This window comes from Podarcis pityusensis (genome assembly GCF_964106645.2).
Source record: "Podarcis pityusensis genome assembly, chromosome: 16".
Lineage (NCBI taxonomy): Eukaryota > Metazoa > Chordata > Lepidosauria > Squamata > Lacertidae > Podarcis > Podarcis pityusensis.
In genome coordinates this window covers 16,142,474-16,163,075 of record NC_138041.1, presented here as the reverse complement: position 1 = coordinate 16,163,075, position 20,602 = coordinate 16,142,474, and the positions used below count along the sequence as shown (strand labels likewise).

The 20,602-nt window shown below is 45.8% G+C and overlaps 1 protein-coding gene across 1 annotated transcript; it reads right to left on the bottom strand.

The window, feature by feature from the left end:
* Positions 1–779: 779 nt before the first annotated feature.
* LOC308464846 (intelectin-1-like) lies at positions 780–17,849 on the bottom strand. The gene is made up of 8 exons (XM_080984461.1): positions 17,626–17,849; positions 14,075–14,147; positions 11,424–11,579; positions 9,833–10,080; positions 6,994–7,152; positions 5,664–5,784; positions 3,682–3,785; positions 780–1,225 (listed from the first exon to the last, which is right to left on the bottom strand). The coding sequence occupies exons 1-8, from the start codon at positions 17,824–17,826 to the stop codon at positions 1,073–1,075; spliced, it is 1,215 nt and encodes a 404-aa protein (XP_080840587.1). The 5' UTR covers positions 17,827–17,849; the 3' UTR covers positions 780–1,072.
* Positions 17,850–20,602: the final 2,753 nt, after the last annotated feature.

Genomic DNA, 20,602 nt, shown 5'->3' with positions numbered 1-20,602 from the left:
AAGAAAGATCTGTTGAGGTGTTAACGCTGTGAGCAGGTTATATATTGTATATGTGTACTGTAAATAAAACTATATATCCCAAAGATACCATGGTCTCTATTTGGTTTCATTGTAAGGAAACTGGACCTTGGGTGAATGCAGGCACACCTAGAATCTGGCTACTCAGAGTTTGGGCTACATGCAACACTGGTGTCAGAAGTGCAACATTAATGATGATGATGATGATGATGATGATGATAATGTGATTCTTACACCCTTCACTAAGTCTAGCTGGGATCAGCAGATAAAATTCCTGTGTGGATATCCAGGGGTTGATATGAAGTAAAGCGTGTGGGACTTTTTAGTTTAGAGAAAAGGTAAGTAAGAAGCAATGCGATAGAAGTGTCTATGGCGTGGAGACAGTAGATGGATAAAAGTTTCTCTCCTTCTCTTGTAACACTAGAACTCATGGACATCCAATGCAGCTGAATGCTGGGAGATTCAGGACAGAGAAAAGGAAGTCCTTCACACAGCACACCGTTGAACTATGGAACTCCCTCCCACAGGAGGCAGGGGTGCTCACCAGCCTTGATGGCTTTAAAAGAGAATTGCCTGTGGGTTTCCCATTGATGCTTGGCCACTGTGAGAACAGGAGGCTGGACTAGATGGGCCACCCATGATCCAGCAGCCAAGCTGTTCTTATGTTCTTAGGTTAGGGCGATGTTCACCCGGAAGCCCTCTCCAAAGGAATGCATCTCCTTAGGTCACACAGAGAACAAACCCCACAGGGACTATCTCAATGCAGTGCTTTTACAATTTTATTGCCTTTGAGGTTTCTGTATTCAAGGTTGGGAATTTGATTTGTTAATAATTGGTTGGTTTTTTATGGAAAATGAATAAACATTATTTTAAGGGGGGGGCTGTTGTTGGACTGTAGGAACTCCCAGCATTCCTGATCACTGGCCATGCTGGTCAACAGCCCCCAGAAGGCTCCAGGTTCCCCAACCCCACCGCACCCCCCAAATAGAAGTTTCTCATCTTCAGAGTTGTGGCTCTGACGCATCTGTTTCTGCAGCAATGGCCTCTGCTGGAATCAGTGGTAAAAGATCAGCACGGAAGACTCTGTTAACTCTTTGGAAGCGCTCCAGCCTTTGTGAGTCCCGTAGCCATCCCAGTCGAAGCTGGCAAAGTCGCCGCACTGCCGAGGGCTGGCTTCTGGGAAGAAACCTCCTCCCCCAATGCAATGCTAGGAAAGGGAAGAAAGAACAAGGGCAGAGAGGTGGGACAAATTGGGAGGGGAGGCAAGCCCTACGGAGAGGATGGGATCGCAGTTTGAAATGCGCTTGATGGATTGCAGAGCTCAGCAGCAAAGGAGAAAAAGAAACTCAGGGGGCACATACAAAATACACCTAGTCTTGTGAACTCTGCTGAGAGATGGACTTAGGGATCAGAGTGTGATCAGGCCACTGTTAGCCAGCCAGCAATGGGATAGTTTTTGCAACAGCAAAAACCACCCAAGGTGGTGGCACTTTTGAGCTGCATTACTAAATGCACTGACTGCCCAGTCTTTGGTCACCCCCAGTTTGTTTATAACAAGGAAGGTGTTGTGAGAATTATAAGGTCTAAGATATAAAATAAATGTTCATAAATATACCAGGCAAACACATACATAAATATTTAAACCACATGTCTGAAAGCCATTTTGACTCTCTCAGTGACCTCAAATATTCCTCCGCAGTTTGGATGGAAATGGGAAAAGCCTCGCCATTGTCTCTGTGCTCACAAATCCTGCCTTAAGGGCACATTTGGGTATGAATAGGGTGAGCCTGTGACCTGGACTCAGGAATTACTGTAAGTATATATCATCACAAAAGAATGGCCAAGCTGTCCAGGTAAACCCATTAACAAGTTTTCTGCCAGGCAGGATTCTGCTGTAGACTGCCCCTTCTGTGATGTATGTATGATGTATTGTGGGGTGGTCTTGATCTAAAAGGTAAAGGACCCTGACAGTTAAGTCCAGTCGCGAACAACTCTGGGGTTGCGGTGCTCATCTCGCTTTATTGGCCGAGCGAGCCAGCGAACAGCTTCCGGGTCATGTGGCCAGCATGACTAAGCTGCTTCTGGCGAACCAGAGCAGTGCACGGAAACACTGTTTACCTTCCCGCCGGAGCAGTATGTGGGGGTCAGGTGGGATTGCTATGAGGAATTATGAAAAATGGAACAAGCCATTGTGTCGCAATGAAAGCATTGCTTGACGGGGTTTGAGTCATTGACAGTAATTTCTGATCGAATCCCACAAGCCTCTGCACCTCTGCCATTTTCTTTCTCTATGCCTGACAGGCAAGTAAAAGCATTCTAAACACAGGCCAGTTGTTCACCAGGCATCCTGAGCCATAAAGGTAGAAGGTAGCTTTGATGTAGCTTTTGTTAGTTTTGTTAATCTTTAGATAGATCTTAAGAGCCAGGAACAGAGTTTACATGGAGATGGTAAATGCGTCTTTCTTTCCTATGAGTTTATGACCTCCGGGGGGTACTAAATGCATTCCTCCTTGGTTCCTGTTTATTTAGCTTAACCACGTATGCATGCTCAAGTAGGAAATAGTTTCTTTGTAATTAAAAGGATTTCTTCTTATCTGACTTTGTCCCACGTGGGGTTTTTGAAATGCTCAGAGGAAATCTGATTGGTTCTTACGAACACTGTGTAAAAAGTTCTTTTGTGAATAAAACGACCTGGGCCAAGGGGTGCACAAATTATTATTGGCACTTCCTCCCAGAGTCTTGCTGGGCAAGCCTCGTGTGTGTTTTATTAATCAGAGTCCAATCCTTCCTTGCTTTTGGAATGCAACATTTATCTATTTATCTACTTGCACTTTGATGTGCTTTTGAACTGCTAGGTTGGCAGGAGCTGGGACCCCCGTCGTGGGGATTCGAACCGCCGACCTTCCGATCTGCAAGCCCTAGGCTCAGTGGTTTAGACCACAGCGTCACCCGTGTCTTGATCTACAGGGTGGCAATTTCAAAAGTCTATATAGTGGTACCTCGGGTTAAGTACTTAATTCGTTCCGGAGGTCTGTTCTTAACCTGAAACTGTTCTTAACCTGAAGCACCACTTTAGCTAATGGGGCATCCCGCTGCCACCACGCCGCCGGAGCATGATTTCTGTTCTTATCCTGAAGCAAAGTTCTTAACCTGAAGCACTATTTCTGGGTTAGCGGAGTCTGTAACCTGAAGCGTATGTAACCTGAGGTACCACTGTATAAGGGCTTGCACATCATTGTTCTGGGTTCCTCCTCCCTCCTGCGTGTGAGGGGAGCACCCTGTTGCAACAGTTTAATAAAGATCAGGCTTACTAGCTGCTTTGCTTCTCAATATTCTCTGGTTGGCCTCTGTTATTTTCTCCTACCGATAGAGAACCTACATAAGGACTCTATATGGACTCTTGGGTACCCCATAAGGGAAAAGGAGCAGTTTTATAACAGAAGGCAAGCAAGAGTTGAGGGTTTTGTGGAAGAGGAGGGCCTCAGCTGGCAAAAGGAACTTCAGGAGATACAGGAAACCCTCAGCATCCTAAGTTAAAAGTGGAGGACATGCAGAGACTACTCAAATCCTTTAAAAGTGGCTGTTGGGAGGGGAAACTAGCAGAAGCTAAGAAGAGACAAGAGGGCGTCTCGCTGTGGATTCAAGGCTGGTGAAGAGACTCACGTGTTCTGTGTTGCATCCTGTGACTTTAACACCAGGGCACAGAGCCATGGCGGCTTTCTCGTGATTAAACACTCGGAACTGCACAAAGCCAGCGACAAATTCGGCTGAGAAAAAGAAAGGAGAAATAGCAGAAGTGTCTTTAGTCCCTCTGGTGGAAAACCTTGGCCAGCAGCTGGGCGTAACGACATCAGAAAAGCCAGCTGGATCAAGCCAGGAGCCCACCTAGCCCAGCACATAGTTGTCAACTTACAGATTTGAAAATAAGGGACCAGCAGCCAAAATAAGGGATTTTCCGGGCACAGGTATGTTCAACTTCTGAGCCCCTCTGAGCCAAAGGTAGAAAGCCCAGCCAGCAGCCAAACGAAGCCTCAAGCGGTGGTTCCCCTCGCAGCAACCCGGCAAAGGGGATGCAGCAAGGAAAACCACCGTTGCCTCTCCGCTGGGAAGGGCTGAGCAAAGGCGAGTCCCCAGGCAACGCGGCCGATTTGATCGGCACAAGGCATGCAAGCTCCACCCCCCCAGTTGTTCTTAGACTCCTTATTGGGTGAGCAACGCAGCCAAGCAACACACTTGGCGTCCCCCTCTTCCCTGGCCAGCAGAGAGGGAGGGAGATGAGCTGCTTCCTTTGAAACCCAGGAAATTTAAGGGACATCATCAATAAGGGACAGCAGCGGGACACGGCACTGGGATAAGGGAGTTTCCCACCAAATAAGGGACAGTTGACAGCTATGGCCCAGCATCCTGTTCTCACAGGGCCCAACCAGATGCCCCTTCTGGGAAGTCCCAAAGCAGGACCAGAGCAGAAGAGCCCCTCTCTCCTCCTGTGGTTTCCAAGAACTGCTATTTAGAAGCATTACTGCCTCTGAGCATGGAGACAGAGGATAGCCATCTAGTATTACTACTATTAAAATCTGTGTACCGCCCTTCATCAGCAGAACTCAGAGTGGTTCACGACATAAAAATACAATATGAAAGCACAAAACACATGATAGAAACAGCAACAAAACCACAAACCAATACCCCCAATGAATTTGTCTAATCCTCTTTTAAAGCCATCCAAGTTGGAGCAAATTCTATAATAATTTATCTATGCACTTCCTGAAGAAGCCCTCGTTTTTTGGTCTGTCCTGAATCTTCCAACATTCAGCTTCATGGGATGTGCATGAGTTCTAGTGTTAAACAAGAGAGGGAGAAAAACTTCTCTATTTGCTTTCTCCGTGCCACACATAACTGCGTAACTTGAGCCTCAGTCGCACTGCCGCATCCTAAACCCTTGTTGCAGAGATACATAATTTGTTATTTACCGTATTTTTCGCTCTATAGGGCGCACCGGGCCATAGGGCGCACCTAGATTTTAGGGAGGGGGAAAATAAAGGGGGGAAAATTATTCCCCCCCCCCAGCCCCAAAGAGCAAAGAAGCCAAGACAGCGAGCGGGATCCATCCCGCTGGCTGTCTTGGCTTCCTCTTTAGCCGCACGCAACCTCTCCATCCGGGAGAGGCTGTGCGCGGCTTTGGCAGAAGCCAAGACAGTGAGCGGGATGGATCCCGCTCGCTGTCTTGGCTTCGTTTTTAGCCGTGGAACTCCCGCCGGGCTCCGAAGGCTTGCGGATAGCTGCTGAAGCCCGGGGTGCGCAGCCTGCATTTGCTCCATAGGACGCACACACATTTCCCCTTCATTTTTGGAGGGGGAAAAGTGTGTCCTATAGAGCGAAAAATACGGTATTTTTTAAAAAATAAGCCAGGTAAGGTGAGCATGCGAGGGAACCCAGTTCTTCAGTAAACCCAGTTTTTCAATAAATGTGTCTCAGGCCTTGCAACAAAGCATCTTGGCAAATAGTTAGGCAGGCAGTCAAGTTAGGCACCTGAGTGAGTTAAGCAGCAGGCTGAGGAGAGACCTCACCACAGCCATCATCTGTCCCCCCCCCCCCCCCATTTCTTATTTATGCTCAGCCATAGTCTGGTCAAAGGAAGCAAGACTGACTTCGCCCGTTTGGAGAATAGTAGTCCGAGGTATTCTGGGCACTCCCTGCATCGTAGGTGACGGGGACGGCTGGGCCGTTGTTGGTCTGGCAGGTGCCAATCCCATAGGTCACTGGGTATTTCTGAAAAAAGAAGCAGGAAGGGATCTGAGGCTCGCTTTGGGCTTGTGGCGTTCCTCATGCTCAGCCAGAAAAGATCCATAAGGGAGGAAAGGAGATCCAGAACATCTAATTACTCTCAGCACAGAAACGTGACACAGGCCAAGGGGACGGGAGCCCCAGTACAAAAAGACAGCAGGTGAATTGGGCCCCTTCTAGGGTGGAGCTGCTCCCACTTTTTCTGTCTCCTCTGCCTCAGAGAGACCCCCCAAATCTCCCACCCAGCCTCATCCCAGACTTGGATGAAATTAGGGACACCCTATTCCATATCCTCCAATGTTTCTCTGATGAAAACAGGGACGTCCTAAGCAAAAGCGATGGGACGCGGGTGGCGCTGTGGGTTAAACCACAGAGCCTAGGACTTGCCGATCAGAAGGTCGGCGGTTCAAATCCCTGCAATGGGGTGAGCTCCTGTTGCTCCCTGCTCCTGCCAACCTAGCAGTTCAAAAGCACGTCAAAGCGCAAGTAAAGAAATAGGTACCGCTCCGGTGGGAAGGTAAACGGCGTTTCCGTGCGCTGCTCTGGTTCGCCAGAAGCGGCTTAGTCATGCTGGCCACATGACCCGGAAGCTGTTCACCGGCTCCCTCGGCCAATAAAGCGAAATGAGCGCCGCAACCCCAGAGTCGGTCATGACTGGACCTAATGGTCAGGGGTCCCTTTACCTAAGTAAAAGCGAGAACATTCCAGGACCAAATCAGAAATTGGGATGGCTTCTGTAAATCTGGGACTGTCCCTTGAAAATGGGGGCACTTGGAGGGTCCGTGAGACCCCAGTATGTGACCAGGGGGTGCCTTCCTGCCCTGCTTGTGAGCTTGCTGGAGGCCCCAGGCCCAGATGGGGCCCTGATCTGGGGTCTCCGCCACAGCAGGGCTTTCCTAGGGAAACCTGGAGGCCTGGGGAAGGGCCCTTGTAGCTCAGTGGCAGAGGGTCTGCCTTGAAAGCAGAAGGTCCCAGGTTCAATCCCGGCTGGTGGCCTCCCCAGGTGAGGTTAGAGGGACACTCCTGTCTAAAATCCTGGAGAGCCATTGCTGTCTGTCAGTGTAGACGGTTTTGAGGGAGCTTCCTGGGTCCCGATTACTAAAAAAAAGGGGGGGAGGTCTCCTGCCCCGCTCAACCACCCAAATCCCAAATGCCGAGTCAGCCGGCAGAAATCCTGAGTCATGACTTGCTTACCTGGTAGAGCCTGAGAAGGTTCCCTCCAAGCTCAGACAAGAACCCGGTTTCGGTGCGGTATCTCAGGAGCGAAGACTTGCGCCATTTCTTCATGGGGGTGTTATTGGGGACGTGCCATATGGCCATGTCTGCTGCTTCAAGGTCATAATAGCCAGGATTCTGGAAAGAAAGAGAATCAGGGGTGTTAGAGGGGGAGGAGGGTTTGGTTTTTAAATTGGGGTGTGTGTGTGTCTTTTACAGTAACAGGAGACACTGTCGAGAAAGAGCCTTTTCCTCTGTATTTCCCCCCTTGCAAGTTCCACTGATTACCGTATTTTTCGCTCTATAGGATGCACTTTTCCCCCTCCAAAAATTAAGGGGAAATGTGTGTGTGTCCTATGGAGCGAATGCAGGCTCCTTGGCTTCAGCGATAGCAACGCGAAGCCTCCGAAGCGCAGAGGGAGCGCTCCCTCCGCGCTCCGGTGGCTACGTGTTGCTTTCGCTGAAGCCTGGAGAGCGAGAGGGGTCGGTGAGCACCGACCCCTCTTGCTCTCCAGGCTTCAGGGATAGGTGCCTGAAGACTTCGGAGCGCAGCGCGAGTTCCCGCTGTGCTCTGCAGGCTTCAGGTTCCTTTCGCTGAAGCCAGGAGAGCAAGACTCTCCTGGCTTCAGCAGAGAGGGAGAGCTGCGCAGCGCCCCTTCAGCCAAGCGGGAGGAGAAATGGAAGGGGCTCCGTTTCTCCTGCCGCTTCGCTGAAGGGCCGCTGAGCAGAGAGGGGGAGAATTTTTTTTCTTGTTCTCCCCCTCTAAAACAAGGTGTGTTCTATGGTCCGGTGCGTCCTATAGAGCGAAAAATATGGTATATTTGTGGCCTGTACAGGCAGTCTATTTTTGTCCCTGTTTTTGCCTTTTAGGGGGATGTCTTTGAAACATTTCCCGATGTACCTTCAATTGGCAGAATTGCCATTCTCACACAGGTGCCGCATAAGACCCACATTTGTATATATTTTTTTTTTAGTGACACTAGATAGCTTTTATTTAAACAAGCATTCATGATGCCGTCTTCATTTTATTTTTTATTTTTTTTAATGATATTTATTAAAGTTTCGATAAAAGATTAAACATAAAACATAAAAAAGAAATACACAATTCAAAAATACACAATACATAATCCAACAGAAAAATAATAATAAAAAAGGAACAAAAAAACAAAAGACAAAAAAGAAAATAGAACAATTAAAAACAATATCACCTTTTCCTCTCCATTTTTAAATTTACTTATTTTCTGGACCTTCTCGTACCTCCCTCTTTTGTATTCCAGTTCAAATTGTTTGTCCAGCAATTTCTTTCCCTCTTTTTTAATCCCAATCTTTACCCTTAATATAATATTAATCCTAATCCTTAATCTTAATCTAAATCTATCCATAACTTTAAATCCTGAACAGCTGGAAACCACTTATTTTTAATCCAACATCACTCTAACATTCTTTAATTTTGCAATGTTTCTGCAGATAGTCTTTGAATTTCTTCCAATCTTCCTCCACCGACTCTTCTCCCTGGTCACGGATTCTACCAGTCATTTCCGCCAGTTCCATATAGTCCATCAGTTTCATCTGCCATTCCTCCAGTGTGGGAAGCTCTTGTGTCTTCCAATACTTTGCAATGAGTATTCTTGCTGCTGTTGTTGCATACATAAAGAAAGTTCTATCCTTCTTTACCACCATTTGGCCGACTATGCCCAGGAGGAAGGCCTCTGGTTTCTTAGGGAAGGTATACTTAAATACCTTTTTTAATTCATTATATATCATTTCCCAGAAAGCCTTAATCTTTGGGCATGTCCACCAAAGGTGAAAAAATGTACCTTCAGTTTCTTTACATTTCCAACATTTATTATCGGGCAAATGATAGATTTTTGCAAGCTTGACTGGAGTTATGTACCACCTGTATATCATTTTCATAATATTCTCTCTTAGGGCATTACATGCCGTAAATTTCATACCTGTGGTCCATAACTGTTCCCAGTCAGCGAACATAATGTTGTGTCCAACGTCTTGTGCCCATTTAATCATAGCCGATTTTACCGTTTCATCCTGAGTGTTCCATTTCAGCAGCAAGTTATACATTCTTGACAAATTCTTAGTTTTGGGTTCTAACAGTTCAGTTTCTAATTTTGATTTTTCCACCTGGAAGCCAATTTTCTTGTCCAATTTAAATGCCTCCATTATCTGAAAATAATGAAGCCAGTCTCGCACTTTGTTTTTTAGTTTTTCAAAACTCTGCAATTTCAGTCTATCTCCATCTTGTTCCAAAATTTCTCAATATTTCGGCCATTTGACCTCCATATTGAGCTTTTTCAAGGCTTTCGCTTCCATTGGTGACAGCCACCTTGGGGTTTTGTTTTCTAATAAATCCTTGTATCTTATCCATACATTAAACAACGCTTTCCTGACAATATGGTTTTTAAATGCTTTATGTGCTTTGACCTTATCATACCATAGATATGCATGCCATCCAAATACATTGTTAAAACCTTCTAGGTCCAAAATGTCAGTGTTTTCAAGAAGCACATTTGTAAGAACTCAGTCATTTAATATGGCGAAACTTTGGAACTCCCTGCCTCTTGATATCAGCCAGTGCTGCCATTGTACCTTTCCTCGGAGCCTCTAGTTTAGACAACCCTCCCCAGATGTTTAGAAAGTTGACGCGGATTTTAATTTGTTTCCATCTCTTGTTATTTTAACCTTTCGCATGTTTTACATTACTGCTGGGGCCAAGCTCTGCTGAACTCAGTAGCAGTGGACTTCTGAATAGGCAGACAAAGGGTATCGTTCACCTATTGCGCCACTACAAAGACAGTCTCACCTTGTAGTCATCACTGGTTGAGGCTATAGCTGACCCAAAGGTGGAGTTGTTCGACCAGTTTCCATCTCCTGTAGCGTAGTTGGCGTTACTGCCTTGCTGGCTGGACCAGCGGTCCCCCATGGTGCATTTCCCATACATGTTGTTTTCGTGGACGCTGGCCACCAGAGTCCAGCCTCCTCCGTTGGTGGTCATGTCACAGAAGGTCTGGTAGATCTCTCCGTCTTCCGTGGCCAGGAAATACAACCCATCTGCTCAAAAGACAGGATCAAGACAGGACGTTTCCACCGCCCCTTAATATAATGTTTATTAAATTTTCTTTTTTCCTTTATAACAACCAAATAAAATTTCTTCATCACATGTATCTTTGCTCAAATTGAGCTTTGACTTCCTCCCCTCCCCCTCCCTGACTTCCATATGTAATCAGTTTTATCTTCGCATTTCTAAATCATCACCCTATTTACCTTATCTCCATACTTAAAAGGCTTACTTCTAATATTTATAAACAGGTATCAAATCATAACCTTACAAAATATTTTAAATCAATCCTGCAAATGTTTTCAAATGTTTGCAATGTTCCTTCATATATTGTACAAATTTATTCCAGTCCTTTTCAAACAGTTGCACTGGTTTCGGATTTTCCCCATCAGTCTCGCCAGCTTAACCTATTCAGTCATCTTTGTCTGCCATTCTTCCAACGTTGGAAGTTCTTGCTGCTTCCATTTCTGGGCTAAAAGTATCCTTGCTGCCGTGGTAGCATTCATAAATATATTTACCGTATTTTTTGCTCTATAAGACTCACTTTTTCCCTCCTAAAAAGTAAGGGGAAATGTGTGTGCGTCTTATGGAGCGAATGCAGGCTGCGCAGCTATCCCAGAAGCCAGAAAAGCAAGAGGGATTACTGCTTTCACTGCGCAGCAATCCCTCTTGCTGTTCTGGCTTCTGAGATTCAGAATTTTTTTTTTCTTGTTTTCCTCCTCCAAAAACTAGGTGCGTCTTGTGGTCTGGTGCGTCTTATAGAGTGAAAAATACGGTCTGTCTTTTTTGGGAATTTCTTCACCTATTATCCCTAATAAGAAAGCCTCTGGTTTTTTTACTAAAGGTATTTTTGAAAATCTTTTTCAGTTCATTATATATCATACCCCAGTAGGCTTTAATCTTAGGACACATCCACGACATATGAAAGAAATTCCCTTCCTTCTCCTTACATTTCCAACATACCTTATCTTAAATTCTATACATTTTAGCTAGTTGGCGTCAAATACCACCTATGCATCATCTTCATTAAATTTTCTTTTAATGCCGTACATGCAGTGAATTTAATTGTTTTTGTCCATAATCTTTCCCACATCTCTAATTCAATATTGTGACCAAAATCTTGCGCCCATTTAATCATAACTGTCTTAACTCCTTCAGGATCAATACAGGATCAAGCAATTGGGTGCTCTTAAGAAGACTTGGCTACCTTTAGATCAGTGTTTCCCAAACTTGGGTCTGTTTACGGACTACAATTCCCATCATCCCTGACCACAGGTCTTTGTTAGCTAGGGATGATGGGAGTTGTAGTCCACGGAACAGCTGCTTATTTCCTCACCTGTGCACCCTGGCGAGGAGCTCTTGATTTCTTTGCAGCTCCTTGGAAGCTTGTGAAGACCGTGTGGATTGCTTGTGCTGCAGGATGACGCCTCCTCCCACTTCTGCAGCAGACCGAGGACATCTTGCTTTGCGGAGCTGAGGCAGCAGCTGCTATCTGCGTGCAGGACAATAGGTGTGAACAGACTGAGTTACCCAGACATATGGAGAGGGAGTTGCCCAGGTTGGAAGACGGAAGCAGGATCCAGGGTGACCTTGGCAGGACGGGGAACTGGGCCAGAACTAACAACATGAATTTCAACAGAGATCAATGCACTTACGTAGGCAGACTCACAGGGACAAAATACAGGAAGGGTGACAACTTGGCTTGACAGCAGAACCTAGGAAAAGGCATCCAGGGTTTTAATGGATAAGCAAAACATGAGCCAGCAGTGTAGTATGGCAGCAAAATGGGCCAGTGCAATTCTAGGTTGTATCAAAAGAAGTATAGTATCCAGAATGTGAGAAGTAATGGTCAGTACTTTTTTTCCTGGAAAAATAGGTCAGAAGGTTGGCAGTTTGAATCCCCACGACAGGAGGAAGCTCCCGTTGCTCGGTCCCTGCTCCTGCCCACCTAGCAGTTCGAAAGCACGAAGTGCATGTAGATAAATAGGTACCGCTCCGGCGGGAAGGTAAACGCCGTTTCCATGCGCTGCTCTGGCTCACCAGAAGTGGCTTAGTCATGCTGGCCACATGACCCGGAAGCTGTACGCCGGCTCCCTCGGCCAATAAAGCAAGGTGAACGCCACAATCCCAGAGTCGTCTGTGACTGGACCTAACGGTCAGGAGTCCCTTTACCTTTACCTTACTCACCATGAAGTTGTTACAGTAAGTGCCAAACTTTTTAACAACAAAAAAGAGGTGCCAGTACTGTGTACCCGTGAGTACCCTTTAAAAAAAAAAAACCAACAGCACTGGTACTGCTCCATTCTACTTTGGTCAGATTTCACCTGAATACTGTTTCCAGTTCTGGTTGTCAGGAAGGGATATGAACAAACTGGAAATGGGGGCAGTCAAGGGCCTGGGAAGCCAATCCTGTGAGAAAAGGTTTAAGAAGCTTTGTTCAATCTGGAGAAGAGACCAAAGGCTGAGACCCCCCCCCCCCGCTCTCCTGACACTAGAACCCGGGGGACATCTAATGAAGTGGAATATTGGAAGAGTCAGGATGGAGAAGCAAAAGGGCTTCTTCACGTAGTACATAGTTAAACTATGGAACTCCCTACCACAGGGGGCAGTGGTGGCCACCAGCTTGGATGGTTTTTAAAGAGGATTGGGCAAATTCATGGAGGAGGAGGAGGAGGAGGAGACTATCAATGGCAACTAGCAGTTGCTGGGAGCCACAGGAGGGGAGGGGGCTCTTGCATTCGGATCCTGATTGCGGGCTTCCCACTGGCAATTGTTTAGCCCCTGTGAGAACAGGATGCTGGACTAGATGGGTGGTTGGCCGCCTGACCCAGGAGATGTTTGTTATGTTCTTAAGATACAACCACCGCCTTCAAACATCTGAATGGCCCTCACAGAGAGCAGATCTGATTTATGTTCCTCCGGAGGGGAGGGCTGAAACCAGGAGTTTCGATTTACGAGAAATAGGATTTTGACTCAATAGCAGGGAGAACTTCCTGATGGCACAAGGTGTTCAGCCGTGGAACACAGAGTCCTGGAAGGTGAGAGGCTCTTCAATCACTAGTGGCTTTTAAGCGGAGGCTGGATAGGTACTTATCACTGGGTGCTGCAGGTGTGCATCTCCTTCACTGGCAGGGGGCTCGGCTAGATGTCCTTTGGAGGTGCCCTTCCAACACAACGGTTCCAAGAGTTTGCCCCGAGATTTGCCAAATGTGTATGGAAAGGCCCCTTGCCCCCCCCCCCAAAAAAGACCAAAGAAGGAAGACACAAGAACTTCCCACGCTGGAGGAATGGCAGATGAAACTGATGGACTATATGGAACTAGCGGAAATGACTGGCAGAATCCGTGACCAGGGAGAAGAGTCGGTGGAGGAAGATTGGAAGAAATTCAAAGATTATCTTCAGAAAGACTGCAAAATTAAAGAATGTTAGAGTGATGTTGGATCGAAAATAAGTGGTTTCCAGCTGTACAGGTTAAAGTTATTGATAGACTAAGATTAAAGATTAGGATTAAAGATGTTCAAGGAAATGGAAATTTGGTACTTAAGAGGTAAAATTTTAATGCTATATTACATTAAGATTAAAGATTAGGATTAAAGAAGTTTAAGTGTTATATTATATTAAGATTAAAGATTGGGATTAAAAAAGTGGAAAAGAAATTGCTGGACAAACAATTTGGACTGGAATACAAAAGAGGGAGGTATGAGGAAGTCCAGAAAATAAGTAAATTCAAAAACGGAAATGGAAAAGTGATATTGTTTTTAATTGCTCTGTTTTTTCTTTTTTTCTTTTTGTATTTTGTTTTCTGTGTTTTCCTTCTTTTTTTGGATTATGTATTGTGTATTTGTGTACTTCTTTTTTATGTTTTTCTGTCTAACTTTTTATTGAAACCTTAATAAAAATCATTTAAATAAAAAAAAAGACCAAAGAAAAGCACAACATCCTGGCACAGTCCCCCCCCCCCCCCGGCACCAGCATATACGTACTTACCACACAGGTCCCCCTTTGGGAGGTCAGCCAAGAGTAAAAGGAGGAGAGCAAATCGCTTCATGGTGGGCTCTTTCTGTGGGTGAAAATGAGAGGGCTGGTGAGTCAATGACAGGGGTGGAACTGGTGGGCCTTAATCAGTGCTCCCCCCCCAAAAAAAAATTAAAAAAAAGTTTAGGGGTACTCTCATTTTGACTCAAGAAAATCACTATTTTATAGTTCAAATCGGGAAAAAGAAATACAATAAATGGACAAAAGTACAAAGATTCACAAAATGTTTAAGGTTATGCATCCCCCCAGAAAAAAAAAGCAGTGGTCTTAGTCAAAGGACTGAACAATTCGTCTCTCTTAATCCAGCGCCCCACAATCAACATGATTCATCACTTGCTTTAGAATTGTAGAGTTGGAAGGGACCACGAGGGTCATCTTGTCCAACCCCCTGCAATGAGGAATCTTTTGCCCACCGTGGGCCTTGAACTCACAACCCTGAGATCAAGAGTCTCCTGTTCTACTGACTGAGCTATCCATGGCCCATCCACACCAACCTTCATTCATTCATTCATCCATTCATTCCCCTCCCTTCACCCTAAGGTCCCATGGTGGGTTACAGCATTAAAAACAATATTAAAAACAATTAAAAAACAGTTTACAACCATAAAAATAAGGTGGGTCCTAATAATATATCCCTCAAGCGTCAAAAGCCAGGGCAAAGCGGTGCGTCTTCAGCGTCCTCCGAAAGCTGTAGGATGAAGGTGCCAGATGCGCTTTTGCAGGGACTTCCACAACTTAGGGGCCACCACAGAGAAAGCCCTCTCTCCTTGGGCCACCCGCCCCCCTGAGCATCTGAGGGCGAAGGAACTACCAAGAGGACCCCCCCCCCCCGCTGATCTTAACCACACCACCTCCTGGAGCGTCTGCAGGGAAGGAGACAGTCTTTCAGATATTTGGGGCCTGAGTCATTTAGGGCTTTGAGTGCTAACATGAGCACCTTGACTTGGGTCCGGGAATGAACAGGCAACCAGTGCCGCTGTTTTCAAACAATGGGATATATAAAATCTAATGGGAACCCAAATCAGTAATCTGGCTCCTGCATTTGAGACCATCTGAAGTTTTCCATGACTGAAGTTGAGCAGCGTTGAATGTCCGCTCTTCCACGATCACAGCCATAACTGCAAGACCAAAGGACTTCTGCTCTGAATATTCTGCCCACAGGTGCGGATCCTAGCCTGGGGCCAGACGCAGCGTTACCTGATAACCTGCAGGAAAGGAGAGGGGGCCCTTTGCCAGAGGCAAATGGGTGGGGACCCTCCTTCAGCTCCTCCTAGCTAGAAGGACAAAAGCCAGAGCTGACAGCTGGCTGTGATGTGTGATAAGAAGGCTGGGGAAAGTTGTTGGCTGGAAAAGGCAGAGAGAGGGAGAGATCACAATGTTTGATTTCTGCTTGAATCCAGGTTGCAGCTATGGGAGAAACAAGCCCCTTCGGTGGTGCTGATGCTGTGAATCCCTCCATTGTAGGCTCAGGTTGTACATAAACCATATATCCTAAACAGATGGGTAGCCGTGTTGGTCTGCCATAGTCGAAATAGAAAAATTCCTTCCTGTAGCACCTTAAAGACCAACTAAGTTAGTTCTTGGTATAAGCTTTCGTGTGCAAGCACACTTCTTCAGATACACTGAAACAGAAGTTACCAGATCCTTCTATATATTGAGAAGGTGGGGAGGGGTATTACTTAGAAGGGTGGTGGGAATCGGAGATTGGCAGATAGCTGAGATGAGCCTGTTGACGACTCTTAACGACTGTAATAGGTCTTACAGGAAAAGGCAAGGGGTGAGAAGGTGAGAAATGGCTTAGTCATGTATAATGAGATAAGAATCCAATGTCTTTGTTCAAACCAGGTTTCTCCATTGTTTTAAGTTTGGTAATGAGTTGTAATTCAGCAGCTTCTCTTTCCAGTCTATTTCTGAAATTCCTTTGTAGTAAAACAGCTACTTTGAGATCTTGTATAGAATGTCCTGGGAGATTGAAGTGTTCTCCTACTGGTTTCTCTGTTTTGTGATTCTTGATGTCAGATTTATGTCCGTTTATTCTTTGGCGTAAGGTTTGGCCTGTTTGTCCAATATAGAGAGCTGAAGGACACTGTTGGCATTTGATGGCATACACAATGTTAGACGAGGAGCAATTAAATAGTCCCGAGATGGTATGTGTGATGTTGTTGTATGTCATCACATACAGCTCCCAAGTTAAAACAGTTCAACGCATCATCAGAGATCTACAACCTCTCCTGGACAATGACAGTTCTCTTTCTCAAGCTCTGGGAGGAAGACCTTTCATTGCCTACAGACAGCCACCCAATCTTAAACAACTCCTAACCCACAATAATACTACAACCAGACTTAACACGGACACTGGCACCAGAGCCTGCAATAAACCCAGATGCCAACTTTGCTGCCACATACACCCGGACAACACCATTACTGGTCCCAACAACATCACACATACCATCTCGGGACTATTTAATTGCTCCTCGTCTAACATTGTGTATGCCATCAAATGCCAACAGTGTCCTTCAGCTCTCTATATTGGACAAACAGGCCAAACCTTACGCCAAAGAATAAACGGACATAAATCTGACATCAAGAATCACAAAACAGAGAAACCAGTAGGAGAACACTTCAATCTCCCAGGACATTCTATACAAGATCTCAAAGTAGCTGTTTTACTACAAAGGAATTTCAGAAATAGACTGGAAAGAGAAGCTGCTGAATTACAACTCATTACCAAACTTAAAACAATGGAGAAACCTGGTTTGAACAAAGACATTGGATTCTTATCTCATTATACATGACTAAGCCATTTCTCACCTTCTCACCCCTTGCCTTTTCCTGTAAGACCTATTACAGTCGTTAAGAGTCGTCAACAGGCTCATCTCAGCTATCTGCCAATCTCCGATTCCCACCACCCTTCTAAGTAATACCCCTCCCCACCTTCTCAATATATAGAAGGATCTGGTAACTTCTGTTTCAGTGTATCTGAAGAAGTGTGCTTGCACACGAAAGCTTATACCAAGAACTAACTTAGTTGGTCTTTAAGGTGCTACAGGAAGGAATTTTTCTATTTTTCATATATCCTAAAGACACCGTAGTCTCTGCTGTGCCTCATTCCCTGTAACCCACGGGATCTTGCACCACTTGAAGGTTGGGGTATCGTGCAATAGTACCAGTCGGAAGCACTGATACCAACCTAGTAGTAGTAACACCCCCCCCCACCAACCAGGACCACCACTGTTATTCTTGTTACCACCAGCAGCAGCGGCCAGGAACATCACCCACCCGCAGCTGCTATTTGCCGCAATGCAAAGAGACCAGTCACTGATACAGCACAACCCTCTTGTCTCCCTTTGGGTCTTCAAGTTTGTCCAAAACTGATATCAACACAGCAACTGCTGAATCCTACTGCTCTACAGTGGTGGGTTCTCTGTGTTCAAAGGGAGTGTGACTTGTTCCCTCCATATTCTATCACACTATTATGCTTTGAAGGAAAGTTGCTGGCTCACCTGGTTAGGAGATGTCGATGTTCTGGTCTTCTGATGCGCAGAGGTCGCCTCTGTCCTGCCTTTTATTAGCAGCTTGCTGACAAAAGTCAACAGCCAGGGGGATAACATCAAGGAACTATCAGACTCCAGAATTGTTTGTACAAAGAGCAGGGTGAGTTTGCCTTTCACGGTTTCAGCAATGTTTCCGGGAAAAGACTTCATTTTCAGACATGGGGCATCCCCTGCAAGCCTGGCTTTCTAGTTGGGTGGGAAGTCAAGACTTTTTGCAACAGAAGGTGCAGAAGTGAAAGTTACTGGATCCCTTGCATTCCAGAGTCACATATCACTGAAATTAAAATTGCACCTAGAAACCTCCAAAAGAATATCACTGGCCTCCTGCTATGTGTTCAGTTGCAGCCCTGTCTTTGGGGGAACTTTGTCAGACATGATAAACCAGAAGCTGACCCAAGTGTCTTCCTACACATGCTACTAAGAGGTTTAGGGTCTTTTGCTAGCCGGGGTAGTGCTGGAGGTGTAAACGACTCTCAGATTCTGAAAGGCTGGTCTCACTAAATCAAGTTCATTAATTTTGTTGAATTAAACTTTCTTAGTGGGTTTTCCAAACCGCTAACTCTTTTTATAGAGTTAGGGTAGGGGGCCACTGGGTATAAATCTATGCAGTGAGGTGGAAGCTCAGAAAAGCTTGGAACCTGCCGCTCTAAAACAGGATTGTGCAAAACTACTTAACCCCTGCAGTCTTCCCTCTTTCACTATAAGAAAATCCCCAGCACCAGAGGCTACAACTTCTCCAGAAGATTGAGGTGGCCTGGCACAATTGAGGGGCTCAAAAAAATACATGGAGTGGGGGAGGGCTGAAACTGCCTCAGCCCCTGGGGGTTGGTGCCTATGCCCACCAAGAACACCTAATCCAGAGACAGTTTTTCTTGGGGTGAGCCAGCAGCCACACTGTTTGAGTGCCAAGGAGCTAGCTGACAATGAGGTACAAATGGCCCAGGCATGCATCTATCTGTCCAGTAACTTATTCCAGTAGCTATAGTGCAACTCTATTCAGCATGAAACAGACCTGCAGCAGGCTGGGTTTGGGCGCAATGTTATCCCCTGCATTTCCTACTTCCATCACTAGTGGCCTGTACTCTTTTATCTACAGCTTTACATTAAGTGTGGAAATGTCAGGGACCTGATATCCCAGAGCTTTCCAAACTCTGCCAGCTGTGTGCCAGTTGTGGTGTGTAACTGTGTCCCCGTACATTTTGTCATTGCAGTTTATGTATGCGTCTGTATCTCTTACAAGGGGTTAGTTTAACCTCCAGTTTGCTATTAAAACTGAATTGCTGTGTCGTGAAATTGATGCATGTCTAAAAAGTGTGTCGCCAACATGAAAAGTTTGGAGAGCTCTGCTATAGCTCCATGCGCACATTCAATGAACAACATTGCTGTGGCAAAAGGGGGGGAAAGTCCTCTGCAGACATAAATGTGTTTGCATATTGTGCAACATGGAAACAGTGCCAGGATAATGAGGAAAATGAAATCCAAACAAAATAAAACCTTTGGTTAGGTAAGGAGAAAAAGTATTTGCATATTGGATCACTAAAATATATATTACAGTGTTTTTCTGTGGGGGGGGGGACCCAAGTCAAATACTCATTTATTTATTTAAAGATAGAATTCCTGTTCAGATCCTGGTTCTAAGAAAGAAGAGTTCATAAATCAAGGTAATAAAGGGTGCAAAAAAACCACAAAAAATACAACCCCTTTCTGGGTATGTTGATCAGTAGTTACTGAGAGCATTGGTGGTTGTGTAAAAAGCACGAAGTGACAGGTTCACAAAAGCCAGCCTTGACTAGATTTTAATGAATAGGTTGTTCTGAGTGTCATGTGGTTTGATGGATTATGCAAAGAGCATCTGGTACATTTAAAATGTCACATGTGCAGGCAACTTCCCTTGCATGGGAGTCCTGAACTAATCATGAAGACTGCAGCCAAACTAAGCAGATGGATGTTTGCAGAGAGCCCTCTGCTGCGCTTTGAAGGCCCGACAACCAGCTGATGGGGCTTTGAAGTGCCTTGCAGGCCCTGCCCATCCATGGTACCTGCAACCCCTTTTGGACTCAGCTTCAATGTCACTTGCCCCAGAGCTGCTGTTATGAGTCAGTTAGGTGTAGTGGGTGGCACTGTGATCTAAACCACTGAGCCTCTAGGGCTTGCCGATCAGAAGGTTGGTGGTTCGAATCCGCACAACGGGATGAGCTCCTTTTGCTCTGTCCCAGCTCCTGCCTACCTAGCAGTTCAAAAGCACGTCAGTGCAAGTAGATAAATAGGTACCACTGCGGAGGGAAGCTAAACAGCATTTCTGTGTGCTCTGGTTTCTGTCATGGTGTCCCGTTGCACCAGAAGCAATTTAGTCCTGCTGGTCACATGACCCAGAAAGCTGTCTGTGGACAAACGCCGGCTCCCTTGGCCTGAAAGCGAGATGAGTGCCGCAATCCCATAGTCACCTTTGACTGGATTTAAGTGTCCAGGGGTCCTTTTCCTTTTTTACCTTTAGTGCTTAAGAGTCAGACTAGTACCTGGGAGACAAGGGTTCGAATGCCTGCTTGACCATGAAGCTCAGTTGCTGCCTCTCAGCCTAACCTACCTCACAGGGTTGTTGCGGGGATTAAATCAGTGTGGGGAGGAGAACCATGTATGTCACCTTGAGCTCCTTGATGAAAAGGGTGGGAAAGAAATGCCTATATACATTTGCATCCCCATGGGGTCCCTGTTAGGATATTTCCGTTCCACCTTAAAAAGGAGACAGGCTGTGGCTTCCTTTATTTTGAAAGCAGTGTGACCTTTGCTTGGGGTGGGGGGTGGGCAGATCAGGCCCCTGAAGGGGGTGGTTAGTCAGCCCCATGTCAAGCCCAATAGCATTCAAAACTCTGGAACCAACAAGCTCCAGAGCTAGAAAGAACCCCTTGTATGTATAAGTGTTCGTGGA

Bases quoted from the DNA above. Each gene is read 5' to 3' on its own strand.
- LOC308464846 (XM_080984461.1), bottom strand. From the start codon at position 17,826: ATGAAGTCTTTTCCCGGAAACATTGCTGAAACCGTGAAAGGCAAACTC. The intron at 10,081-11,423 runs GTGAGGAAATAA...TCTTTTGAGCAG, and splicing joins CTCCTCGCCAGGGTGCACAG to ATGGGTTGTATTTCCTGGCC. The intron at 5,785-6,993 runs GTAAGCAAGTCA...TTCTTTTTTCAG, and splicing joins ACCTTCTCAGGCTCTACCAG to AAATACCCAGTGACCTATGG.